This window comes from Cydia strobilella, chromosome 20, assembly GCF_947568885.1.
Source record: "Cydia strobilella chromosome 20, ilCydStro3.1, whole genome shotgun sequence".
NCBI lineage: Eukaryota > Metazoa > Arthropoda > Insecta > Lepidoptera > Tortricidae > Cydia > Cydia strobilella.
Window position 1 is genome coordinate 11,369,554 of NC_086060.1, and position 24,295 is coordinate 11,393,848.

At 34.4% G+C, this 24,295-nt stretch overlaps 1 protein-coding gene across 2 annotated transcripts in view; it reads left to right on the forward strand.

The window, feature by feature from the left end:
- LOC134750683 (octopamine receptor beta-2R-like) overlaps positions 1-24,295 on the forward strand; it is an 86,177-nt gene that overhangs the window by 58,734 nt on the left and 3,148 nt on the right. Inside the window, exons 1-4 of one of the 2 annotated variants that reach the window (XM_063685918.1) lie at positions 18,413-18,679; positions 19,424-19,603; positions 19,930-20,188; positions 21,070-22,475. In XM_063685918.1, coding sequence (XP_063541988.1) covers positions 19,431-19,603; positions 19,930-20,188; positions 21,070-21,813 — 1,176 coding nt within the window. In that variant the 5' untranslated portion in view covers positions 18,413-18,679; positions 19,424-19,430 and the 3' untranslated portion in view covers positions 21,814-22,475. Of the gene's footprint in view, positions 1-18,412; positions 18,680-19,423; positions 19,604-19,929; positions 20,189-21,069; positions 22,476-24,295 lie in introns of those variants that run through there. The other variant, XM_063685919.1, reaches the window with a different exon arrangement.

Consider the following 24,295-nt stretch of genomic DNA (forward strand, 5'->3'; position numbering starts at 1 on the left):
AAGATTTTTTGTATCAGTTATTTTTTGCAGACTGAAAGACAGCTGATAAAAAATAATGAGTGTCAGTATTAATTGAAACCTATACTAGTTATAGTAGTAACATCGCCTTTTTCATTCACAGCTCGTAGACCGTGATATTTTTCCTGTTGGGTAGCAAGAATGCTTTAGTGTCATAACACAGGATAATTCGATCATTATAATTTTCATACGAATTGAAACTGTATACATTTCTGATTGAACAATCACTGTTGACAGCTGAGAAATTGTAACCATAGTAGTTTCAAACTAGATTAAAAAGAGTTTTGAATGATTCACGGTTAGTTTCACTAGACTTATATTGACCGGGATGTAGACCGTGATTACCTTTTGTATTATTCACCCGTCACCCGTGAACATGATTCATGTAACTGCGTCGAAATATCGGGAGCTCACAAATAATACAAAAGGTAATCACGGTCTATATCCTGGTCAATATAAGTCTAGATTAAAAAGTTCGAATCGCCCCCCGAGTGTCACAAAAATCGCTTATTGTTTAAAATTCAAAGACAGCATCACCGCTGTTAACTTTTGTGGAACAACACCACGGCAACATTAGGTAACTTACTATCTGTTAATGTATAGTTATAGTTAGTAAAGTAGTGTAAATTGTAAAAGCCTCGAACTGTTTGAATGTTGTTGCATACCTGTTATTGGTGCATAAATATTATACTTGTCTACTGTACTTATGTAAATTTACTTGCTTTGTTTATGTACTGTTCAGTTGATGTGTCTTATAAAATAAAATAAAATTACCTAATTACTTTCCTTACCGTTGCCCAGTGTTGCTCCACAAAAGTTAACTGCAGTGTGGATGCACCTTGAGGTGGTTCGCTTTCCACACAAAAAGCAATTGCGTTTTATTAAGTTATTAATACACACTATTACTACATAAATATGTGCGCATCTATCTACTTTTGAATATTCGTTTGCGCTAAATTGATAGTAAAACTTTGTTTTATACAGAAATCACGTAAATAGTTATTTGTTATACAAGGGTGCAAAGTTGTATTTTACCCGCGAGTGTTTCAACACACGAGAAGTAAAATACATTTGCGCCCGTGTGTAACACAAAACTTTTCACCTCACTATAGCGAGGAAAGTGCAACATCCACAGGCGTTAGATCATCTTCATCACTGGAATTACTCATTTCTTTACGATATTATAACAGAAAACTGGAAGTTGTGTATTTTTACGCGAGTCGGTGAGAAAAGGTTTTAAGTAAAAAAATTGTTGACAATGTTGACATTTCTGATGTATGAAATGTCAACGATACGTTTTGAAATTGCGTCGACTCAACTTGTGCGTTCAGAATTATATTTAACATCATTATAAAAAAACAAACGTTTCTTATGGAATTTTAAGGTTTATGACTTAAAATCATTAAATAAAGCTAAATTTGGTATTTTTTATTAGATTCTCAAACCATTTATTTGATGATAATTAATATCGAACGAACCATTATCATAAGCGTTATACGTTTTGTTATCTGTCAAGCTACTTAAACACGCTCCATCCAAGGTCAAATTACTTTCCCCACTAGTGGATAAAACGCGTTTTTCCCCGCTTGTATTGAAGGATAAACGACAACTTTCCGAGCTAGTGAGGGGAAAACGTTATTTCTGTTACATCGATAAAAAAAAAACGTTTTTTTTGCGTGATTTCTGTACAAAGCGAATATTCGTTAGATAGATGCGCAAATATTTATGCAGTAATAGTGTGTAAAATTACTTAATAAAACGCAATTGTTTTTTGTATGGAAATCGAACCATCTTAAAACTCTTTAAATGAACATTGGCTGTCTAAATATGCGTGTCTCTGGTACGAGTTGTATTTTATACAATCTTAGGTATTATCATCATTAATTTGCTCGAGTAAAGCAACGTGGCATTTTATTTTGCTCTGTGTCAGAATGTATCTTACTACCATTCTGTGTTTGCGAAAATAAGAAAAATACTTTTGCTTATTCTTAATAATCTTTTTTTATGATGTGCCTAATAATATTATATTTTGCAAGCTAGATTATTAGGTAAGTACTAAGGATTTTATAAGTAAAAGTTATCTATAACTCACAAATAATTTTGATGTTGCCCTAGCCTCACCTAGTCACCTGGTACCAATATATTAACAATACTTAATCTCCTAAATAGGGTTTCCATATGAAAACACTGGCCAAGTGCGAGTCGGACTCGCGCACGAAGGGTTCCGTACCATTACGAAAAAAACAGCAAAAAAGCCCCATTTAAATATTTATATTATTCTGTTTTTAGTATTTGTTGTTATAGCGACAACAGAAATACATCATCTGTGAAAATTTCAACTGTCTAGCTATCACGGTTCATGAGATACAGCCTGGTGACAGACAGACAGACGGACAGACGGAGTCTTAGTAATAGGGTCCCGTTTTTACCCTTTGGGTACGGAACCCTAAAAATTGAATATGCTGACAAAAGTGCGGACGTCAATAAAAATCCCGAATTTTTCTGGATACTATTCATGTGGGCCACATTTTACCCTCTATTGGATCGAAGCAACCCGACTTTACGATACTTTATGAGCTTACTTTAAGACTACCTCGCATTGTAACAGAAGCCTTTTGAGCTGTAACCATAACAAAGTTATTGATAGATCCTTGCCAATATTCATTGCTCAGTGTATACGTGCTACATACTACGTATAGTGAACAATACGACTAAATTGCCAGAAACCGAGGTGCCACGCTAGTGATGTACCTAGGTACTGTTCCCAACTCTAACAAATATTTGGGAATTTTAACTAAATATTATAAAACGGGTCACTCAGGTACTTAGTCGAAGATTGCTCAATGTATTTCATTCTATAACGAGCTTTAACTTGTAATACGTGAGTAACTCGTTTTAATATGAATATATATACATATTTCCATCAGACATATGTCTGATGGAACTGATTGTTACTAAAAGTTTGATTTTCTGTAAATCAGTGATACAACTAATAAAAATATGAGTATTCCTATTCGTTAAATATCAGCACTTTTGGGAATATTACGTACCTACGTTTTTCAATATTCATGTCAACATTGTAACGTATGATTTAATAATTATGTTTCATAATGTAAATCATACTAAGTATAGGAGGAACGAACTTCCAAAGAAACTAAAACGAAATGTCTTCTTTTAGTTTTGCTATAAGATAATACTTAATGTACGTCATCAAACACCGAAAACTTTATTTCCTCTTGGCTCCTCTGATGTTGATTATGTCCGTGTACGACGGTGACTGCATCCCATCTGGCGGCTCGTCTGTTCATTTGCTGACTATCACATAAAAACAACTTGTCTAAAATGGTGTCTAGTATAGTAGTGAAACATAACACTCGCAACATAAAGTCCATAAACGTCAAGAGTGTAATGAATTTAATGGTGAAGAGGGAGAATTCCACGGAAGGGACTTACTTAATCGCATCGCATATAATTAAGTTTTAAAATTACATACCTCCGACTTTTCGAGGAAGGCATTGTTCCCGTGTTGTTATTCTATGAAATTGACATATTTAATAATACGCGATCTAACTTCAAGCGCAAAGTCAGCTTGCTCCTATAATTTTAATTACCCATATTGTAGCTTCATTTCTTGTGTACTATTTATTTACTGTAATTTGTGTAATAATTATTTTTGTGTTTATATAAGATTAGCTGCTTAAGTTGTGTTACGAGTAATTATCGTTATTGTTTAGTTTTAGTTGTGTAGTTTTAGTTTTAGTAGGGATATCTGTTTAAGTTCCGATTACAACGCTGTCTTAAAATTAATGCCTGAACTCCTAGTGGGAATTGTGTTAGGATGCATGCTAAACCTATCATTTTATAATCTTATCTGTGTATTGTCACTGGCCTGTATCTGTTTTTTTCCCCAATAAATAAAATAAAAATAAAATAAAATAAAATAAACATTTGTATTTGTATTTTTTGTATTTGGATTTGTGGTCTAAGAAAGACTTACTAAAGTTGACATTCAACATCTAACCGCACGAGTTTTTCGAATTACCCTAACGTTTTGCACAATAGGGAGGGGAATGTTGAACCTTAATTATACGCAAAGTCCCGTTTTCATAAATAATGAGTAATTATCGTCGAATTTTAAATCAGTGTATTCCAAGGAAGGGTCTTCAATGATCCCTCGCTTAAAGAATACTGGTCCCATTCCTATACTTCATTCCCACCGTAGGTACATCACTAGCTGGACCAATCGCAAGGAATCTAATTATGGACAGCGTGGCACGCGTATATTATGTAAAGTAGGCTACATTCTCATTTACAATACTAAATATATCAGTGTTATTACACATAATACAATATTATCTTTATTTCTAATATTAAGTACCTACTTATGAATAAACTGGTAAAAAAAAACTGGAAAACAAACACAAAGATGAAAAATACTGCAACTTTTTCGTTAAAATATGCACGTTTTAACGTTTTAATTTAACGGTAAAATACTGCAACTATTAGTTGCAACTATTAGTTGTAGTATTTTACCGTTAAATTAAGCATGCAAACTGCATGATAGGTCATAATAATCTAGTCATAGTTATAGGTGATACTTATTATTTTTATGCCTATTCAGGCAGGATGTGCTGATCAGGAATTGTTTTATTACATCTTTATTACCGCATTCGAGAAATGAATAAATGATTATTATGATTATGATTCTTTTATTTTTTACTTAAACTTAAGTTAGGTTATTTTATAATATGGATATAAAAATAAAATACAAAAAAACACGTACAAAAACAATACAAAATACTTATAAATAAACATATTATAAAAAACCTAACCTAGTGTGCCGCCAGCAGCGGGGTCAGGCCCAAGCTGCCGGTGGTCGGGGCCGCATAGAGAGGAACCGGCGGACTATCCGCGCCGTGTCCAAGATCGGCGCCTTTTGCATCTGACCCTTGATCCAACCACCTAGCGAGAGTCTCTCTGATTATGATGATTATTATGATTGCATCAAAAGTTAACACTATACACATAAATAATGTGTTTAGTAAACACTACACATAATACCTACTAGTGGACCAATTAAACTCATGCATCTATCGCGTTTCGCCACAAATTGGCTAAATTACGACTTATTGCTGTACAACATGTTCCATTAATTAATAGTCGGCGGAATATTCTGATACGCAAAATATGATATGTAACAGAGAATAATAGGCATATTCTAAAAAACCGGCCAAGTGCGAGTCGGACTCGCGTTCCGTACCATTACGCAAAAAACGGCAAAAAAATCACGTTTGTTGTATGAGAATCCCACTTATTATTATTTTCTTATGTTACTTTTAGTATTTGTTGTTATAGCGATAGCGGCAACAGAAATACATCATCTATGAAAATTTTAACTGTCTAGCTATCACGGTTCATGAGATACAGCCTGGTGACAGACGGACGGAGGGACAGCGAAGTCTTAGTAATAGGGTCCCGTTTTTACCCTTTGGGTACGGAACCCTAAAAAAATATAATCTGAAATAGACTTCATATATTAAAGAAAAAGTGACAAAGCCCTCCAGTGGTGAATATTTAATAAAATGATTTGATTTGTTCCCAAAGTTGTGTGAGGCGTATTCTAATTTTAATTACAGGTTATGAAATCGATCTGTATTCGATATGGATCGGATCTGTCACTTCGGTCAATGTTAAAAGTGGCATTTTTTGAACGATGATTCGATCCATATCTAATCAAGATCGAATTTATATTCTAAAATAAAAATTATAATACGCCGAGTGAGCACTACTTACTGACACAAGAACCAAGTTATTATCTTATTTAACGTTTCTTAATATGCCTCAGGGGTTAGCCAAGCTGTATTGAAATCTGTACATATTGCTAATTCTATACTATTATATCATAAATAGGAATTTAATAAATACATGTTTAGTTATTGATTTACATCATTGAAATGTGGCATTGGATGGATCTGGTCAGATCTAATTTGACCTATGTCAAGTAGGTATTAGGTATGTAAAAAATGTAATTAAAAATACTGATTGTAGGTAACTATTTTTAATTACATTTTTAATAACTCCTAAGGGAATGTAACTAAACATATAATTATGGGTCTGAAATAAAGATATATTTTATCTAATTTTAATTATTGCTCTTGGCAAGTTACTTTACCTATGTTAAAAGCTCTTTCACAAGGTTTTTTGATAAAAGCTCATCGAATTTTACTTTTGACACTCCGTAATACAGGAATGACAAATTAACTTGTAATTGAGCTATTATTACAGAACAAAAATATTAATGGGCCTAATATAGAACCCTGAGGAAATCTTTGTTTTACAATCGTTTCACTTGAGTAGTTTCTTATAAGTGTGGCTACCACCAGTTTGGTACTGACATGAGCACTATCGAGAACGTAACTTACTTTCTATGCATCTCGTTCATACTCATACTCATACTCGCATATTACTGCGAGCGAGATGTATAATAAAGTAAAATACGTAGACGTTAGCGTATATGTCAGTTTTGACACTGTCAGTGACTCATGGTACGGGTATAGCTCCATTAATTTATAATCTATCACTAAACTATGACTTTGACAAGGCACATGCTATGTAAGACGTATTCAATTGTAAAAGCATTCTAATTTTAAAATAACCATGATCTACACAATCAAACGCATTAGCATGATCCCCACAATTACCTACCTGTTCTATTCATCTTTACCACGTCTATGCAAAAAGCTCTCAAAAGGCTTTCAAGCTGAAAGCTCGTCGAGCACCTTTGACAGTCGCTAATGCAGGAAACCGCAAGTAATGAGAACTTCGCTTGTTAGCGAGTATAAGGAATTAGGTTACAATGAAGATGTGCGAGTTACGAGAAACGAAAGACGATGTTGCTAAGTATATCTGAATATCCAGGAAATTTCCTGCAAAATCTAATATTCAATCTAATTAGAAGGATGCACTTCAAACTTGCGACGGAAGATTTGGCCACCGCGCAGGTTTTTACCTTTTGTCTCAAGTACTCGGAAAATATTCTTTTGTTTAAAATTTTGCATGTCGGTTGCCTCGGCTAGTAACTAGCTATTTTATATTAAAGTTTTACTGCTATAGTATGCAGGGTACCAAATATTCAAATGAAGAATAAAATCGGTTTTATTATCTTCATCAAATTGGTTATACATACGTATAGGAACAATGTAATAAATCAACAACAGAATTGGTCTCTTTTTCTATATCAATTTTGCTCTCACTCTCGTGTTCTCTAATACTTTATTGATTACCGTTGCATCAACAATTACGTGAAGCCCAGGATCCAAGAAGTTTTAAATTAACAGGAAAACCGAATAAAAGACTTCCCTAAGTTCGAATACAGTTTAAAACTCACAGTGAACTGAATCGCAATGCACTTATTACGCCCTATTTATCCTCGGTTTCATTCAAAAGTTCTGATTGGACGAAATAAAGAGGAAATTGCGCATTAGAATACGTCCGGCTCGCATGGATAGGTTTCTAAATAGAGGAGATGGAAGCGACAGTGTTATTTTTTTGCATACTGATAATTCGAAACCTAGTCAGGGGGCCTAGACCAGAAGGTTTGTGAAAGAATCCAGAAGGTTTGTGAAAGAATCCTTGAGGTCTACTTGCAAAAAAAAAATCGAATTTTAAAATTCTCAAGTTCAAAATTCAAAATTTCTATTGAAAATGCTACCTAATCGGAACTTCAATAGTATATGGAGACATTAATATTTGGAAATGTATGAAAAGACTACAATTTTTGTGCGAGGATTATTACTGAAAATAAAAGTAGTAAAAATAGTCATGTATATTTTAAATACTAACATATAGAGAGGCATAATTAATATCAAACAATGATTCAAATGCTAGCTTTTGAGCAGAACCAGACTAAGTATATTATAATCATCATCATAATTTTTCGCCTCCTGTCGCTCATTGCTGAGCATAGACCTAATGGCGCACGCATAAAAATACACACACACATTTACCATCTTCATCATCATACTCCTAGTACTGTGACGGGGTCCGCAAAGGCAAAGCTAAGGGCTCTGTTGCCTATGTATTCAGGCGGCCTTCTTTTGATATGACCAAACCACCTCAGCCAATTTTCTTGGAGCTTATGTATGTAGTAATAATTATGTACATCTAGATACTGGAACTGACAGAATCATACGAGGTGAATTTAGGTGAGGTCGACAGGTAGACCTAAAGATTTTCTAGTGTTAAGCCTAATTCTTTCGTTAATAGTTAACGATTTGATGTCATTTCTTATGTTTATTTATTATCTCAGTTTATTAGCAAGTAGGTACCTAGTCTCTTCTTGCATTAAGGACCTACTTTAGTTCTAAGATAGGAAACTTTTTATTATTTTCTTTACTACTTAGTGCTTGAGCTGTGATGCATTGGCAGGGTTTGAAAGTGCGTTGCGGACCTATAACGTACATAATCATAATAATCATAATCATTTATTTTTTACGCGTACGTAGCTTACGTTTTTTTTTTTTGATTTGAAAAATATAAATTTTATTAATGTGTGTGGACAATGGGTTACATATTAAGTTTAAATTGCTACTCTAGTACCAAGATCTACCTTTTCAAGCGTAAAATACATTTCAAAAAGACACACACAATTACATTATATACCAGGTGTTCACGAGGAAACCGAAAGATTTTAACCATTCTTTTCTGAGGCCAAAAGAAGGAAAAAATGTAATAAGTTAAGGTCAAATTCGCGAAAAAATTTTTTTTTTTGTTTTTTTTTTTTTTAGATTTTTCAAATGTAATTGTACATAAAAAGTAAATGATATTGGTAAACTTGTCACTTAAAATTGACTAACTTTTTTTTTCGTAAAACCTAGTTTTTACAGTGTTACGACTTGTCACTTTTTGACATCTGTCAATAAGGATACTTAGACTACGTCCCATATTGGCAACATCGCCATCAAAAATGCGTTTTGCACTATGTAACAATAAAAACTTGTTTTTTTTTTTTAAATTGGTATTAACTCTGAAACTAGGAGAATTACAGAAAAGTTTATAGGACATTTTAGTGTTTAAATATGATCAGGAATATGCCGTTAAAATTATTCGGTTTCCTCATGTTACACCGTGTATATAATATCGATTCTTAATAATTATAGTTAACTTAAATAAAATTAAAGTTAAAATAACTTCTTTTTTTTTTCGGTGTGGAAATGCTGTTACGCATCGTCCCCCTGAGCTGAGGTGGGCCTATTATGGGGGGGTATGTGGGACTCTCACCTCCCGGCTCTTTCCATTGAGAAAAGAGGGGAAAGAGCCTACCCATTAAACCCACACCGGCGTTTGCCACAATATGCCGTTCGGGGGAGCGTCCTGGGATCGCGAACATTCTACCACGACGCCCCCCCCGGAAAGTTAAAATAACATGACATACTTAGTTTACATTTTAAAATTATTAAACATAAATAAAAATTGTATTTGTCAATTTAAATTGTAATCACAAAAATACCTAATACGGAATGTGTCAAAATTACCTTCACACAAGGTGTTAATGCCTTATATTCCTGAATTTCTCCAACACGTTGCATGTTTAAAATAGGAGGTCACAAATTTAAATTCAGCCTCCCTTTTTATAATGGATATAAATCTCGTTCTTTCAGTCGCGTGAAAACAAGCGGCGTGCAAATTTAATTTCCACACGCAAGGCGGGACAAGGGTTACCATCAGGAGCGAATTTCAAAAGCCACTATAATTATAAACTGAAATAGATATTATACACTAAAAAATGTCACCAAGTCCGTATTTTAGTTTATAATTTAAATATAGTAATCCTTTCCAGTACAGTAGTACCTACATTTCAGTAGTTTTAATTAATTACCTAGTTTTATTTTGTGCCCTAAATAATTAATTTTATGGAAAAGTTAAAAAAAATATTCGTACGGCAAGTTTTAAAATATATTTTATATATTTTATTTTAGTAGCGTAAGTATTTTTATTGCCTAAAAGCTAGGTCGCTAAATAGCAATTATAACAGATTATATACTAATTAATTAGCGTTAACTAAGTGCCCTAATTCCGGTCAAGGGTCCGTTGATTAATATAACTTCATTAAGCTATACTAAACTAAATACATACATATACAGTGTGTAGAATCATTATTTAGCGACGATATTTAAATAAATTAATAATGGGATAATCATAAACAGACGTTAATGATTCTCCCATTATTAATTTATTCTTCTAAGTCTCTAGATCTAAAGGGGCCCATTGACTATCAGTCCGCCGTACGATATCGGCCTCTCAGTTAGAACAAAAATTTGAGTTCCGAACAACAGTCCGGCGGACTGATAGTCAGTGGGCCCCTTAACACTAACCACGACACGACGATTTATTATTATTGTTAGAATGGTTGAAGTATCTTTTTCTCTATTTTGTCAAATATTTTTCTCTGACTTTTCATGATAAAATTTTGACTGACTGGTAGAGAAGTCCTTGTAGCATTTAGTCCGCCTTTTGTCACTGTATATTTTTTTCTGTGCAATAAAGCTTTTAAATAAATAAATATAATTCACAATTATTTGTAGAAAAGTTACAGTTAAATACTGATCCAATTTCAAAATTTAAATTAGAAAAGATGATATTTATAAAAAAGTGAATCATTTTAATCAGACACTTTTGAAAGTTATTAATAAAAGAAAATTTACGATTTCAAGTACAAACGGCTCAATTCAGAGCTTTGTTACGAGAATAAAACATTTTGAAGAGTAGGTAATATCCAGATGCCAAAGGAAAAATTCAAATGAACACTCGACATTTTTCCTTTTTCACGATTCTAAAATTGAAATAGCGCCGTCAAAATGTCTCCTAATTGGAATGTTTCTGCGTCAGACTGGTCATTACCGAGTTTATTTGTACCGTTATTAAGTTCTGGTATTTTTCATTTTCATTTAAACGCTTTCAATTAAGCTTATTGATTTAAGTTGCTTGACTTTTAATAAGTATACGTATTAACTGGAGTCGGATTCAGATAAACTTGTTACGGTTTTGAATGGGGTTTGATAGGACCTGCGGTGGCAGCATGGTTCCATTTTTATCGCCTGTCACTATTCCTGTCACTTTCGCACTAACTTGTTAGAACGTCAATTTTTTAACATGCAGATACGTCTGCGAGCGCCACCCCAAAGGCGTGTATACATAAGGGAAGGAATGGAAAGATTTGCAAGATTCTGGTAGGCTTCCGTAGCTCAATTGGTTAAGAGCAACGCACGGATTGCGGAGGTTGCGGGTTCAAATCCTGCCGAAAGTGTAACTTTTTCCATTTTTTCCTTTAATATAAAATTTGTTAGAACGTGACAGGCATGGTGACAGGTGATAAAAATGCGACCGTGCTACGGCCGCAGGACGATTGACTTGGTGACTGGCGCGCCTTTCATGCACGACTTTTACTTCATATCACAAACACCAATCTTCAAATTCGTATCAAAATTTATAAAAATTTTTTTTATTAAAATATGATAAAACAGTATATTACAAGTTTTTGTATCTAATTAGAGCTTCTGAATACGAGTATTAGCTCCACAAAGCTAATGAAAAATATCAATAGTATTACTAACCGCTTCATAATTGTAGTTTTTAATATCCAGCAGTGCCATCTACAGTGTTTGTTTAAATATGGAACTGTGATGTTCCAAATATGTTTTTGATATGAATCGCTGTCATGTCATTCTGTCACACAATAAATAGTCTTCGGTTAACATGCACGTATTTCAATTATAGGTTATGGGCTTTTTAGATTGATAAATACGGGGGGTTTAGTCAAGTATTAGATTGCTAGTTTATAGTGTATCGTGTGTGATATATTGTGAGTGCGATCTGTGACAGAAATCCGAAGATGTCGTCACCAAACTATGTGGCGAATGTGCCCAAGTTACGTGGCCGAGAGAACTATTGTGAATGGGTTTTCGCGGCAGAGAATTTTCTTATCCTAGACGGCACGCAGAAGTTTATTACGCGTAAGCCAGAAACTACGGGTACAGAAGTTGCCGATGACGAAAAAGCCCGTGCGAAATTGATTTTGACAATCGATCCTTCCTTGTATGTCCATGTAAAAGGCGTCACAACTACGGTTGAATTGTGGACTAAACTCAAAAGCTTATTTGACGACTCCGGTTTCGAGAGAAAAATTACGTTGTTACGAAATTTGATTTCCATAAGACTCGAAAATTCGACTTCGATGTCAGAATACGTAACGAAAATGGTTGCAAATGGTCAAAAATTAAGTGGTACGGGTTTTGCAATAAGTGATGAATGGATCGGCTCGCTATTGTTAGCAGGTTTGCCTGAGAAATATTCCCCGATGATCATGGCAATAGAGCATTCCGGCATTTCTATCACGACAGACGCCATCAAAACAAAGCTTTTAGACATGGAAGAGAAAAATTCAAATTTGACAACGAATGGGAACGAGACTGAGAATGCGTTCGCGAGTACGTCAAGTTACCAACATAACAAGAAGAATAAAACAAAGATTGTCTGTGGTAAACAGAATGGCGGCGAAATGACAAAAGTCAGAAATGTCAATGTCAAATGTTTTCGATGCAAGGAATTCGGACATTATCGAAACCAGTGCCCAAATATCGAAAAAAAATTGTACACGAAAACAGTCGAATGCATTCAGTGCTGTGTTTTTAAGTGCCGATTTCAAGAAAAATGATTATTACATCGATAGCGGCGCTAGTACCCATTTTACGGCGAATGAAAGTTGGGTTATGAATGCATCGTACGAGCCGGCTACTAGCGAGATAGTTGTAGCAAATAAGGCATGTTTGCCAGTGTTGTGCTCCGGAAACGTACAGATTGTGACTGTGACTCCCGACAGTGAATTCGACATAACCGTTGAAGATGTTTTATGTGTACCGAGTTTAACTACGAACCTGTTATCGGTAAGCCAACTGATAAAGAAAGGTAATAAAGTAGACTTCACTAAAACAGGTTGTAAGATTTACAACAGAAGTGGACAGCTTGTTGCTACGGCTGCTTTAACAAACGGCGTTTACAAATTGAATATGCCAGAAAATACGTCCAACGTTGCTATGGCAGTGTCTGCTGAGACCTGGCATCGTCGTCTCGCACATGTTAATGGCTCATACATGGCGAAAATGAAGGATGCAGTGGAAGGTTTCAGTATTGGCGACAAGATTGACATCAGTAAATGCAAGGTATGTTGTGAAGGCAAACAATGCAGACTGCCATTTCCTAACAATTGCAATAGAAGTGATGATATACTGAATGTTATTCATATGGATATAGCTGGTCCAATGGAAGTGACATCTCTTGGAGGATCACGTTATTATTTGCTATTTGTGGATGACTATAGTCGTATGGCATTTATATATTTTTTGAAAGAGAAAAGTCAAGCTCTGGATTGTTTCATAGAATTTAAAGCCAAAGTTGAAAATGAACTTGACAAAAAGATCAAGATTATAAGGAGTGATAATGGTCTTGAATTTTGCAGCAAGAAGTTCAGCGAGTTCCTGAAGGTAAATGGGATACTGCATCAACGGATAAACCCTTATTCGCCTGAACAAAACGGGTTGTGCGAACGCCAGAATCGTGTTGTGTGTGAGAAGGCTAGATGCTTATTGTTTGATGCTGAGCTTCCCACAAAATTCTGGGCAGAAGCATGTAGTTGTGCAGTTTACCTAAGGAACAGGACAATCGCTTCGGGATTGAACAACAAAACTCCTTTTGAAATGTGGACAGGGACCAAGCCAGACCTAAGTCACCTAAGAATCTTCGGCAGTACTGTCATGGTCCACATTCCCAAAGAGAAAAGGTTGAAATGGCAGAAAAAGTCTAAGGAAGCTATCCTAATGGGTTACCCAGAAGGGGTCAAAGGGATCCTGAAAAGAAAACTTTTTTCACAGCAAGAGATGTAAAGATTATTGAAAAATCAGAGAAATATTGTCAAATTGAAGTTCAAGAACAGAATATACAGAAAGCTGATATAGGCTGTCAAAGTTCAGTGGGGGATGAGAGTCCAGATACATGCAGAACTTTGACCGATAGTGAGTATGAGGATCCAGATACCACAACTGAGAATGTTTCAGCTCCTGAGAATGTTCCTGCTCCTGAGAGGATCGGACCAATTCTAAGAACAGCTGAACAAAGAAAACCGCCTGAAAGGTATGGCATTTCAAATCTATGTTCAGATGCTAGTAAGATGGATGATGCCAGTGGTCTTTCACTATCAGAGGCTTTGCGCGGACCAGAGAAAGAGCAATGGAGACAGGCTATGGCAGAAGAGTTAAAAAGTTTTGAAGAAAACCAGGCCTGGGAGCTTGTCAGCGTTCCAAAAGACTCTAGTGTCGTAAAGTGCAAGTGGGTACTTAAGAAGAAGTACGATAGTGAGGGCAATGTGCGGTTCCGAGCCAGGTTAGTAGCCAAGGGCTATACTCAGAAGTACGGAGTGGACTATGAGGAAACCTTCGCGCCAGTGGTAAGGCATACAACTCTCAGACTTTTATTTGCTTTATCTGTGCAATTAAATTTAGATATTTCTCATTTAGATGTGACTACTGCTTTCCTGAACGGCTATCTTGAGGAGGATATTTATATGGAGAAGCCAGAAGGCTTTCCTTCATCTGAAGGTAAAGGGCAGGTGCTTAAGTTGAAGCGAGCCATATATGGTCTTAAACAATCCTCAAGGGCGTGGTACAGGAGGGTAGATGATTGCTTAACCGAGTATGGTTATACTAGGTCTAAACTTGAACCTTGCTTATATGTGAAAAATGATAATGGTTTGACTGTAGTAGCTCTATATGTTGACGATTTCTTTGTGTTTTCTAATAATGAAGAGGAAACCAAAAGTTTGAAACAGGTACTGTCTTCACATTTTAAATTAAAAGATCTTGGTCAGGTCAAACAGTGTTTAGGTATGAATGTGTGTGTTGATAAAGAAAATAATGTAATAACTTTAGATCAGGAGGATTATGTTGACAAGTTGTTGCATAAGTTCAATATGACAGACTGTAACACTGCTCAAACTCCTATGGAGGAAAGATTGAACTTAGATAAAGGTGAGAGCTGTGATACTGAATTACCTTATCAACAACTCATTGGTAGTCTCATGTATCTAGCGGTTTTGACGCGGCCTGACATTGCGTTTAGTGTAGGGTATCTGAGCCAGTTTAATAACTGTCATGGTAGAGAACACTGGGCTCATGCCAAACGTGTTTTGCGTTATCTCAAGAAAACAAAACACTATTGCCTCAGGTATAGTAGTGAGTCTGATTCAAAGCTTACCGGGTTTGTTGATGCTGACTGGGGCAGTAATGTTCTTGATAGGAGGTCCTATTCAGGATTTTGTTTCACTTTGTCTGGTAGTGTAGTTTCATGGTGCAGTAAGAAACAGAATAGCGTGTCCTTGAGCAGTTGTGAATCAGAATATATTAGTATTTCTGAATGTATTAAAGAAGCTATGTACTTAAGGTCATTGTACCATGAAATTACAAATAAGATGTCATTAATTACAATTTATAATGACAACCAAAGTGCCCTGAAGTTATTGGCCAACCCTGTGTTTCACAATAGGTCGAAACACGTTGACATACGTTACCACTTTAGTAGGGATATAATTGCTAAAGGTGTGGTAGAAGCAAAATACTTAGCAACAGCTGAGATGCCAGCTGACTTATTAACAAAGAGTCTAGGGTTTGTCAAGCACTTTAGATTTCTTGAGAAGTTAGGACTTGTGCCTAAGTAGTAGGTATGTTTAGTTCTTTTTAAAGCTGTTTTTTTAATGCTGATGGCTATGCTTAGATATAGTGGGGGTGTAGTTTTTAATATCCAGCAGTGCCATCTACAGTGTTTGTTTAAATATGGAACTGTGATGTTCCAAATATGTTTTTGATATGAATCGCTGTCATGTCATTCTGTCACACAATAAATAGTCTTCGGTTAACATGCACGTATTTCAATTATAATAATATTTATTTATTTATTTAAACTTTATTGCACAAATTTACACAAAAAGAGTACAAATGGCGGACTTAACGCCTTGAAGCATTCTCTACCAGTCAACCATTGGGCTAAACAGAGACAGTTAGTTTGGTGCAGGATTGTAAAGAGTAAATATGAAAAAGATCCAAGTCAGACTACTATGATACAATATTTACACAAATATCCATAAAGAAAATAATAATATACCTACATATATACAAATTTAATATATATATAAATAAACATACATATATTTAATAATTATGTACCTAGTGTGAGACATCACGTAGACATTTAGTCGCGAATGTTCTCAAATAAATGCTTACGCAACTTGCTTTTGAATGTAAGCTTGCTCTGAGCTTGTCTGATAGGCAGAGGGAGAGCATTCCACAGCCGAACTGCTTGGCAGGTGAATGAGTTGGACAAGAATCCAGTCCGATGAGGGAGGATGGCCAACTTCAGAGTACGAGAAGCACGAAGAACACAACCAGGACGGGCTGTTATAAACTCAAATTTAGATCTGAGATAATTGGGTGCAGCTGGGTCAAACAAAATTGAATACAGAGTACATAAAATTCGCAATGACCGGCGTTCACGAATTGGGAGCCAATGGAGTTTACGGCGAAAAGCAGAGACAATCATGGTCATATTTGCGGAGGTTAAAGATGAATCTGATGCAATTGTTAAGGAGACGATCAAGTTTGGACAGCGAGGCTTGTGTAATGTTAGTGCCACACACATCAGCGAAGTCAATGATTGGCAATATTAGGGACTGAACAAGTAAAAATTTAGTGCTTGCCGGTAAAAAGTTTTTATGTATATAAAGCGCCCGCAATGTATTGGTCACCCTGCGACTGACGTCAGACACATGCGGCTCCCATGTCAAACCACTGTCGATAATTAAGCCCAGATTTTTAACATGCGCTGACTGGGGAATGACGGTGCTTTCGAATAGGATAGGCGCAACGAGAGAAAGATCAGTTGACGAAAGCAGGCGAGGGCTTCCCAAAACAATAGCTTGGCATTTGGTGGGGTTAACGGCGATTCCAAAGTCACGGGGCCAAACAGCGTATAATATCAATAGTTTGCTAACCGTTGGGACAACCCTACGAGTATGTTGGCCCGGTGGACGTCCATGTGATGCATGTTGTCAAACAATGCTGTCTATGTTGTGTTTATTATTTTTATTTTTTAGTTGTAATAGGTACACATAAATTAATAATTACTTTTTAAAATTGACTAACAAAATTGTATGGGCCCTGTCTGAAATAATTTTTTTTTATTTTCACATATTATGATTCATTTGTCGACAAAGTATTCTCTTTAGCTTTAGTTATGCTGAAATATACTAAAAAGATATTTTAAATATATTTTCCTTTGTATTCTTGTAAAGTTATTTCTTTGAATGGAAGCAGACTTGAGTAGCTTTTTTGCGCACTTGTACAGAAAGTGTTTACTTAGTCTAACAAAAAACAAACACTTAGTACTAATGGCTAAAATAAACTAGGTCCAACGGCAACGAAAAACGCTTTAAAACGCCTTCGCTATTGTGTAAATTTAGTTTAAAATTTAGGAATGAAGACAAACTTGATTAAAAAGTTTAAAAGTGACTGACGAAGTTAATGACGCGTCGTTATGAACGTAATTCGTCATATGTTTTAGAAAAATATTCTCGTCATTCGAAAAAACCTCGTTTCCATTTGGCACTGAAGCTATTACCGCAGTCAGTGCCGTATGCAATATTACTTTCAGAATTGTAATAGTACATTATTGTCGAGGTTTGGAAGTAGCTACTTGCTGGCTGAGGATTCGTTTTAAACGGACGACCTTGGGAGTCCGTTTAATTGAATCCGAAGCCAGCAAGTAGCCTTCCAGCCGAGTCATATATAGTGCTTTTCTCAAAAATGGCGCAATAAATGCAAATATAATAGAAATATTTTACAGAAGCAACGTTCTTATGTATATTTTTTCACAGAAAAAAGTAAAAAGATTTGCTTTGCCGCCGTTTTATTTTTTTAATTAAAAATGGAAGTGTTTTTTTCTGCTGAAAATACGTCAACCTATTTGAGACACCTAAATAGTCGCGGTACCAACATTATAATAATAAGTACTGATCATCTGTTTGGCTGTTTAATGGACCTATGCCTTCATTTGATATGGCCACTTTAACTTTTAAAAAGTTTGGAACTCTACAAATAATGGAATTTGTATGCAACATTGCAGTCCCGAAATCGAGACTGCAATGTTTTTAACTTTTTAATTTTTTGACTGAACATAAACTACGCACTTCGCGACCTACTTTTTTACCGGCAACGTCGACTTTGCCGTCCATTTTTGAGAAAATATATATTTATCACGACGTTTTGTCCTTATTTCGCATTTTTCCTTGTTACAGAAAATGCCTTGAAAATGGAGGAACATAGCCACGCGCTGCGGCTCAATGTAAAGATTCAACAGAAATATAAAACTGGCATAAGTAAACATGTATGTTAAGAAGTTTTATGAGAACATTAGAACTGAGACAGTGAAGAAAAAAAGACACCTGAAGATGGTACGAGAATTGAAAAGGATTGTTTAAGAGCAAGTAACGATGCAAAAAAGGAGTTCCAACGCAGTTTTGGAAGAAATTTTAGGAGCGAAAATAAAACGAGCGATATAAAAGGTAGGTAATAAAGGTGAATAATGGGGGCATCTTTCGACTGCGGGATATTGTTAAGGTGCGCTCTTTTATTGTATTATTCGACAGAGGGAACTTAAGTGTGGAACTGTGGATACTAAAAATCAATATAAAATATACTAGAATATAATGGTGGATAAACATGAACTTTAACCTCTAGTCACCCACTGGTTTATAAAAAGGGTTCCCATTCCATGCTAATTTAAAACTTTATTTTGACACATCGAAATTTCATTCAAGTCTTGGCAAGTTTTGACATGTGAATGGCTAGAGGGTATGTTACTTATGCTACAAATGGATTTGGTATAAACTGGTATCGAGTATTTTACAAAAAAATTTGCAATTCAAGTAAAATTAAGTAAAAACCGTATGCAAAAAAATATTCAAATAACAATTAATATTCCAAAACATTTTTTTAATAAATGAATATTAATTTTTTTGTGTAAGTACTTATACTTTGTTTCAATCAAATGAAACTTTACTCGAACACTATTTAATTTTGAAGAATTACCTAATGCATTTATTCATAGTGGAACTTAATAGTCCATTAGTTATAATAAATTAAATAACAAGTAGCCTAAGTTTAAATGGTTTAAAAGTCAGCATTTGCCAGTACATTCTGATTTACCTTATTTTTAGTGGGAGCAAAATCGCCGCTAGTAATAATAACAAGTCAATTACTGGGTATTTAATTTCGAATACTCTTCCTAACTACAGTAAAATTTTCAGACGACTGATGGCAAATGAAATCTTCCAAAACGTTAGCGCCAATGCTAGCGCCAACAATGTCACCGACGCCGGCGGCGATTCCGGCGTGTTCTTCAAGCTCCGCGTCAGCGTGCTGTTGCTCATCGTCATCATGGCGGTGCTTGGCAACCTGCTTGTCATCGTCTCTGTTATGAGACATAGGTGAGTCTTTAACAATATCATTATCGTTTCAATCGGTATCACTAATAATTTATATTTGTTTGTCACCTTCATTACCAGCACTGTCATTGATACTATCAATATATTACGTTGCTAGCATGAGACTTCTTTACTATTACTATATTAGGAAACAAATTTAATTATTGTATGAAAATATTTTAATGTGTATTTTTTCAAACAGAAACACCTTTATCAATTATAAACTCAAATAGATGTCATATACGAAAGATAAAATGACCAAGGCATTTTGTGTCCATTAATCATATTAATCGTCTCATTTTTAAGTTTAAAAACTATTTTCTTTACAGAAAACTACGCGTCATCACAAACTACTTCGTAGTATCGCTGGCCTTCGCTGACATCCTAGTAGCCATGGTGGTAATGCCATTCAACTTCAGCGTACAGTTCTACGATGAATGGCGGTTCGGTTCCGTCATCTGCGATCTATGGAACTCTTCGGACGTCTACTTCACATCCACCTCGATATTGCACCTCTGCTGCATATCAGTTGATAGATACTACGCCATTGTGAAGCCTTTGAAATATCCAATCAAGATGACTAAAAAGGTATTTGATTGATTATTAGTATTATTGGTGGTGATGTTTTGGTTTGCTGTAACGCTCATTATCATTATTTTATCTGTCTATAGAATTTGCATGATAAAATCTTTTAAATTTAGTTCTAAACAAGTTTTAGAATATTAGAAATTATTTTGCCTTAAAGAGAAGTTAATTCTAGACTAAATGTGTAATATTCGAGAACATGAAAACAACAGTTGGGAGATTAGAGCTAAAGTTGAGATATAATTGTAGTTGTAGGTTTCAAAATAGTAATGAGATTTTTCACACTGTAAGTACTATCCTTTACCAAAGTAATTTGAAAGCGAATGCACTTGGCAAAAGGACAAGTACGCCGTTGACCCAATTTGTACAAAATTCACTGGTCTAATTCCAATGCCATTACCTAGACAGCAATAATGATTTGTGCTTTGCTCCGCCGCTTTCTGGCCACAGATTGTATCTTAGTTATGATTTACTGGGCTAGAATCTTGCTAGCTGAAAATTATATACTCGACTCTATCCCTCTGGGTTGAGTTTATCTTCGTATTAAAATTTAACGAAACAAAGTAAAATGAGTGGTGTCGGAACTAAAATATTATGTTATTATATTGAAATCGTTATTGAACATGTTCATACGCGTTAATATTATTACTTTATTTCTTTGATTTGGTTGCGGTTAGTTGCTTTTTGAAGGCATGCGGGGTGTTATTAATGGTGCATGGTAAAAAAAAAACATTGACTTGTTTGCTTTGCGGTAAAAATAGTGCATGAAATTTATTATTTGTGGTATCATCAAGTAATGCATGCGGAGTAAGGAAAATAAAGCTGGATGCTGTAAAGGGTATAGAAAAAAGAACAAGAAAGTTCAAAACACTTTTTGCTTTCAGATGGCATTCGTCATGTTAGCAGCTACATGGCTAAGTCCAGTCACAATATCCTACGCCCCAATATTTATGGGGTGGTACACAACGAAAAAACACTTAGACGAGCGAGAGCTTCCACAGAACGCCCATAAATGTGACTGGGTAGTCAATAAGCCATACGCCGTGATATCCAGCTCGATATCCTTCTGGATACCTTGCACGATCATGATCTTCACGTATCTAGCAATATTCAAGGAAGCGAACAGACAGGAGAAAATGCTGCATGCAAGAGCTGGCAACGCTATGCTTATGCACAGACATTCAAGAGAAGTCGGAGATAAAAATGGTGCTTTGCACATAAATGCAAACACACCAACCAAAGATAGGAATATACTAAAGATGAAAAGAGAGCATAAAGCAGCAAGAACGTTAGGGATCATCATGGGAGCATTCATTCTCTGCTGGCTTCCATTCTTTTTATTCTACATAACTACAGCACTATGTACAACCTGCACATATCCAGAAGTGCTGACAGTTATCATGTTCTGGACTGGTTATTTTAATTCAGCGTTAAATCCAATCATTTACGCGTATTTCAACAGAGACTTTAGAAATGCTTTTAAGAATACTTTAGCGTGTGCGTTCTGCAGTTTTTGTAAAAGGAACGCATCGGATCTGGATGCCATGGAGAGGTTAGACCGGCGTGGTTCTGGAAACCTGAGGGTTCCTGCGGCTTCAAGACGGGCATCCGACCTGGCATCACTTTGAAAACCCAGAAACTCTAACGAGTCAAGTGTGTAACCCTAGTAGTCAACGAATGGCCAGAGTACTTAGATTAGTCGTGACTGATAGTTCAGTGAAAATGTGTATAGAACTTTAAAGTATTTTACTAACGATAAGTAGGGAAATAGTCAAAGTAATTGTACATAATTTGTAAACTGTATGTCTGTTATGGTTCTACTTGTCCTTAGATTGTTTAATTTAATTTGTAACTAACAATGATTTAAATTAATCAGGGCTAACAATATCGGAAGTGGAATTTCAGATCGTGTAATTACTGACTGGAATTTAAATTTAATTAATTGACGTTCATTGTTCATTCAGAAGTGGACACCTTAATTAACGAGTTGTGTAATAAACAATAAAAACAGACCTGACTCTGTGTGACCAGCTCTGTACAGCTAATTTAACTTATTTTTAACTTTAATATTTATGTAAACAAATTAATTTAGTGTGGATGTTGAAATAGGCTGATAGATATTTTAGAGGCCTAATTCATTTGATTGAAAGCCAAAGTAAAAATGTAAATATAAATTAAGATTAAACCAATAGAAATATTTTAATTAAATGTTAGATTTAGAACCAATTTAATTATAGGAATATAAAGTTTCATATAAATACGATACTTAGGAAAATAGCAAATTAAAATTATATTTAAAAAATTAAAATTATAAATTATTACTGTAATAAAAATTTAGACACAACCAAATTTTGAGTTAAGAAACCAAACTAGTCAGTTTTGATTTGTGTTAATTATGTAGAATATTAGATAGACTATAATTATTATAGTAGTAATTAAAAATACTGAATAATTCAGTGAGTCGTTGAATGGTTCTGTTTTTGTACTTATCATCTTTTACCACAGGTTTTGGTTTGGATTTGGTAATAACCATTGTGTCGAATTTTTTTGTTTAATTTTATTGCTTGCATCTACTTTTTTCGTGAAATGTTCTCCTTAAACCTGAAGTTGCTAATAAATATTTTAAATAGTAAAAACAGAAATGTGAATAATAGAAGTAAGATTTTAGGATATAGGAATAATGATGTAGATATTAGTATATACACAGTCGTTAGTTATAAAAATTATTTTATTTTAACTTTAATAGGAAGATACGGTAATGATATGGGGACAAATAACGCTTCAATAGAAAAAAAAACGATTTTTAAAATAATTATCGATGTGCTACAATAATTAACTTTTTAACAAATCCGTTAGATTTGGTGTGTCAGTGTTGTGTCAAAATAAATCTGTTTTAAAGTTAGTAGGTTTTAAAATAATAAAATGACTAACTTACTAATAGCAAATATTCTGTATCTTGGCTTCCCTTTAAACTTCATTTTCATTAAATAGGATTTATTTGTTTTTCCGTGTTACAAAATATCAGTTTTGTTTTTGAATATTTAGATAATTTACAAAACAAAATGTCAAAGGCAGAAAAACAAAAGTTTGGGTTAGTACCTAATTCTTAAAATAAAGTTTTAGTAAAACATCTACCTATTGTAATATTAAAAATAACCAGTCTGTAAAAACAAGTTATTTTATCTTGTTTTTTTCCAAATAATGCCTTTTCTTCTAAAATGTTTTTTTAAATAATACACTTAAGAAAGACTTTTGTCTGCAAAATAAACATTAACAGACATTGGTTTGATTCGACCTTAATGCATTTATTTGCCCTCTTAAAAACGCTAATGTAAATTCAATGTGTCTTCCTTTTGAATAAGTAATTAAGGCTCAAAACTTATATAATCAAATAACTTATATTATTGAATTCTGAAATTAAAATTAGGTACATAACGAATTTTTAATAAATTAATTATTAGCCAAAATTTTAGCATCAATTGTAGAGCTGCGCCCAAACGTAATGTATATTTTAGAAAATGAAGTATCATTGCATTGGAAACATTTATAGGAAAATTCCCAAAATAATAGTAGTTAGGAACTATTTAGTAGTAAACCTTGTAACTTTTTGGTATGTCATTTTAAGAATTTCCAAGCGTCACTGGTTCTCGCATACAGTAAATTAAAAATGTCGCATATGGCTGTAAATGTAAAAAAAGTAATAATAAATGGTTGTGACTTCTTTAGATGTACTATGTTCTAACAAAATAATCATATCTCTGAAATCGTATTTTTGTTAAAGAACTTTTTATTTTCTACAAAATTACTAACAAATTTTAACATTCTCATATTTTATGTAACTTTAAATGACGTGTTGCTTTATTATTAAAGCTGTGTTATGACATTTATGACTAAAGTTTTTGATAATATTCATAACTATATGAGTAATGTTTTAAACATATTGTAAAAAAAAAATTTTTAGTTTGACATTAAAATTTGGTTGATATCCGTCCAATGTTTCTTGATAATTTCTATCTTTATCTTCTAGCTTGATGTACTCAAACAATATATAATATGTGTTAGCTTGAAGTATTTTGTAGTCAATGCATAAATGTGAAATTAAATGTGTAA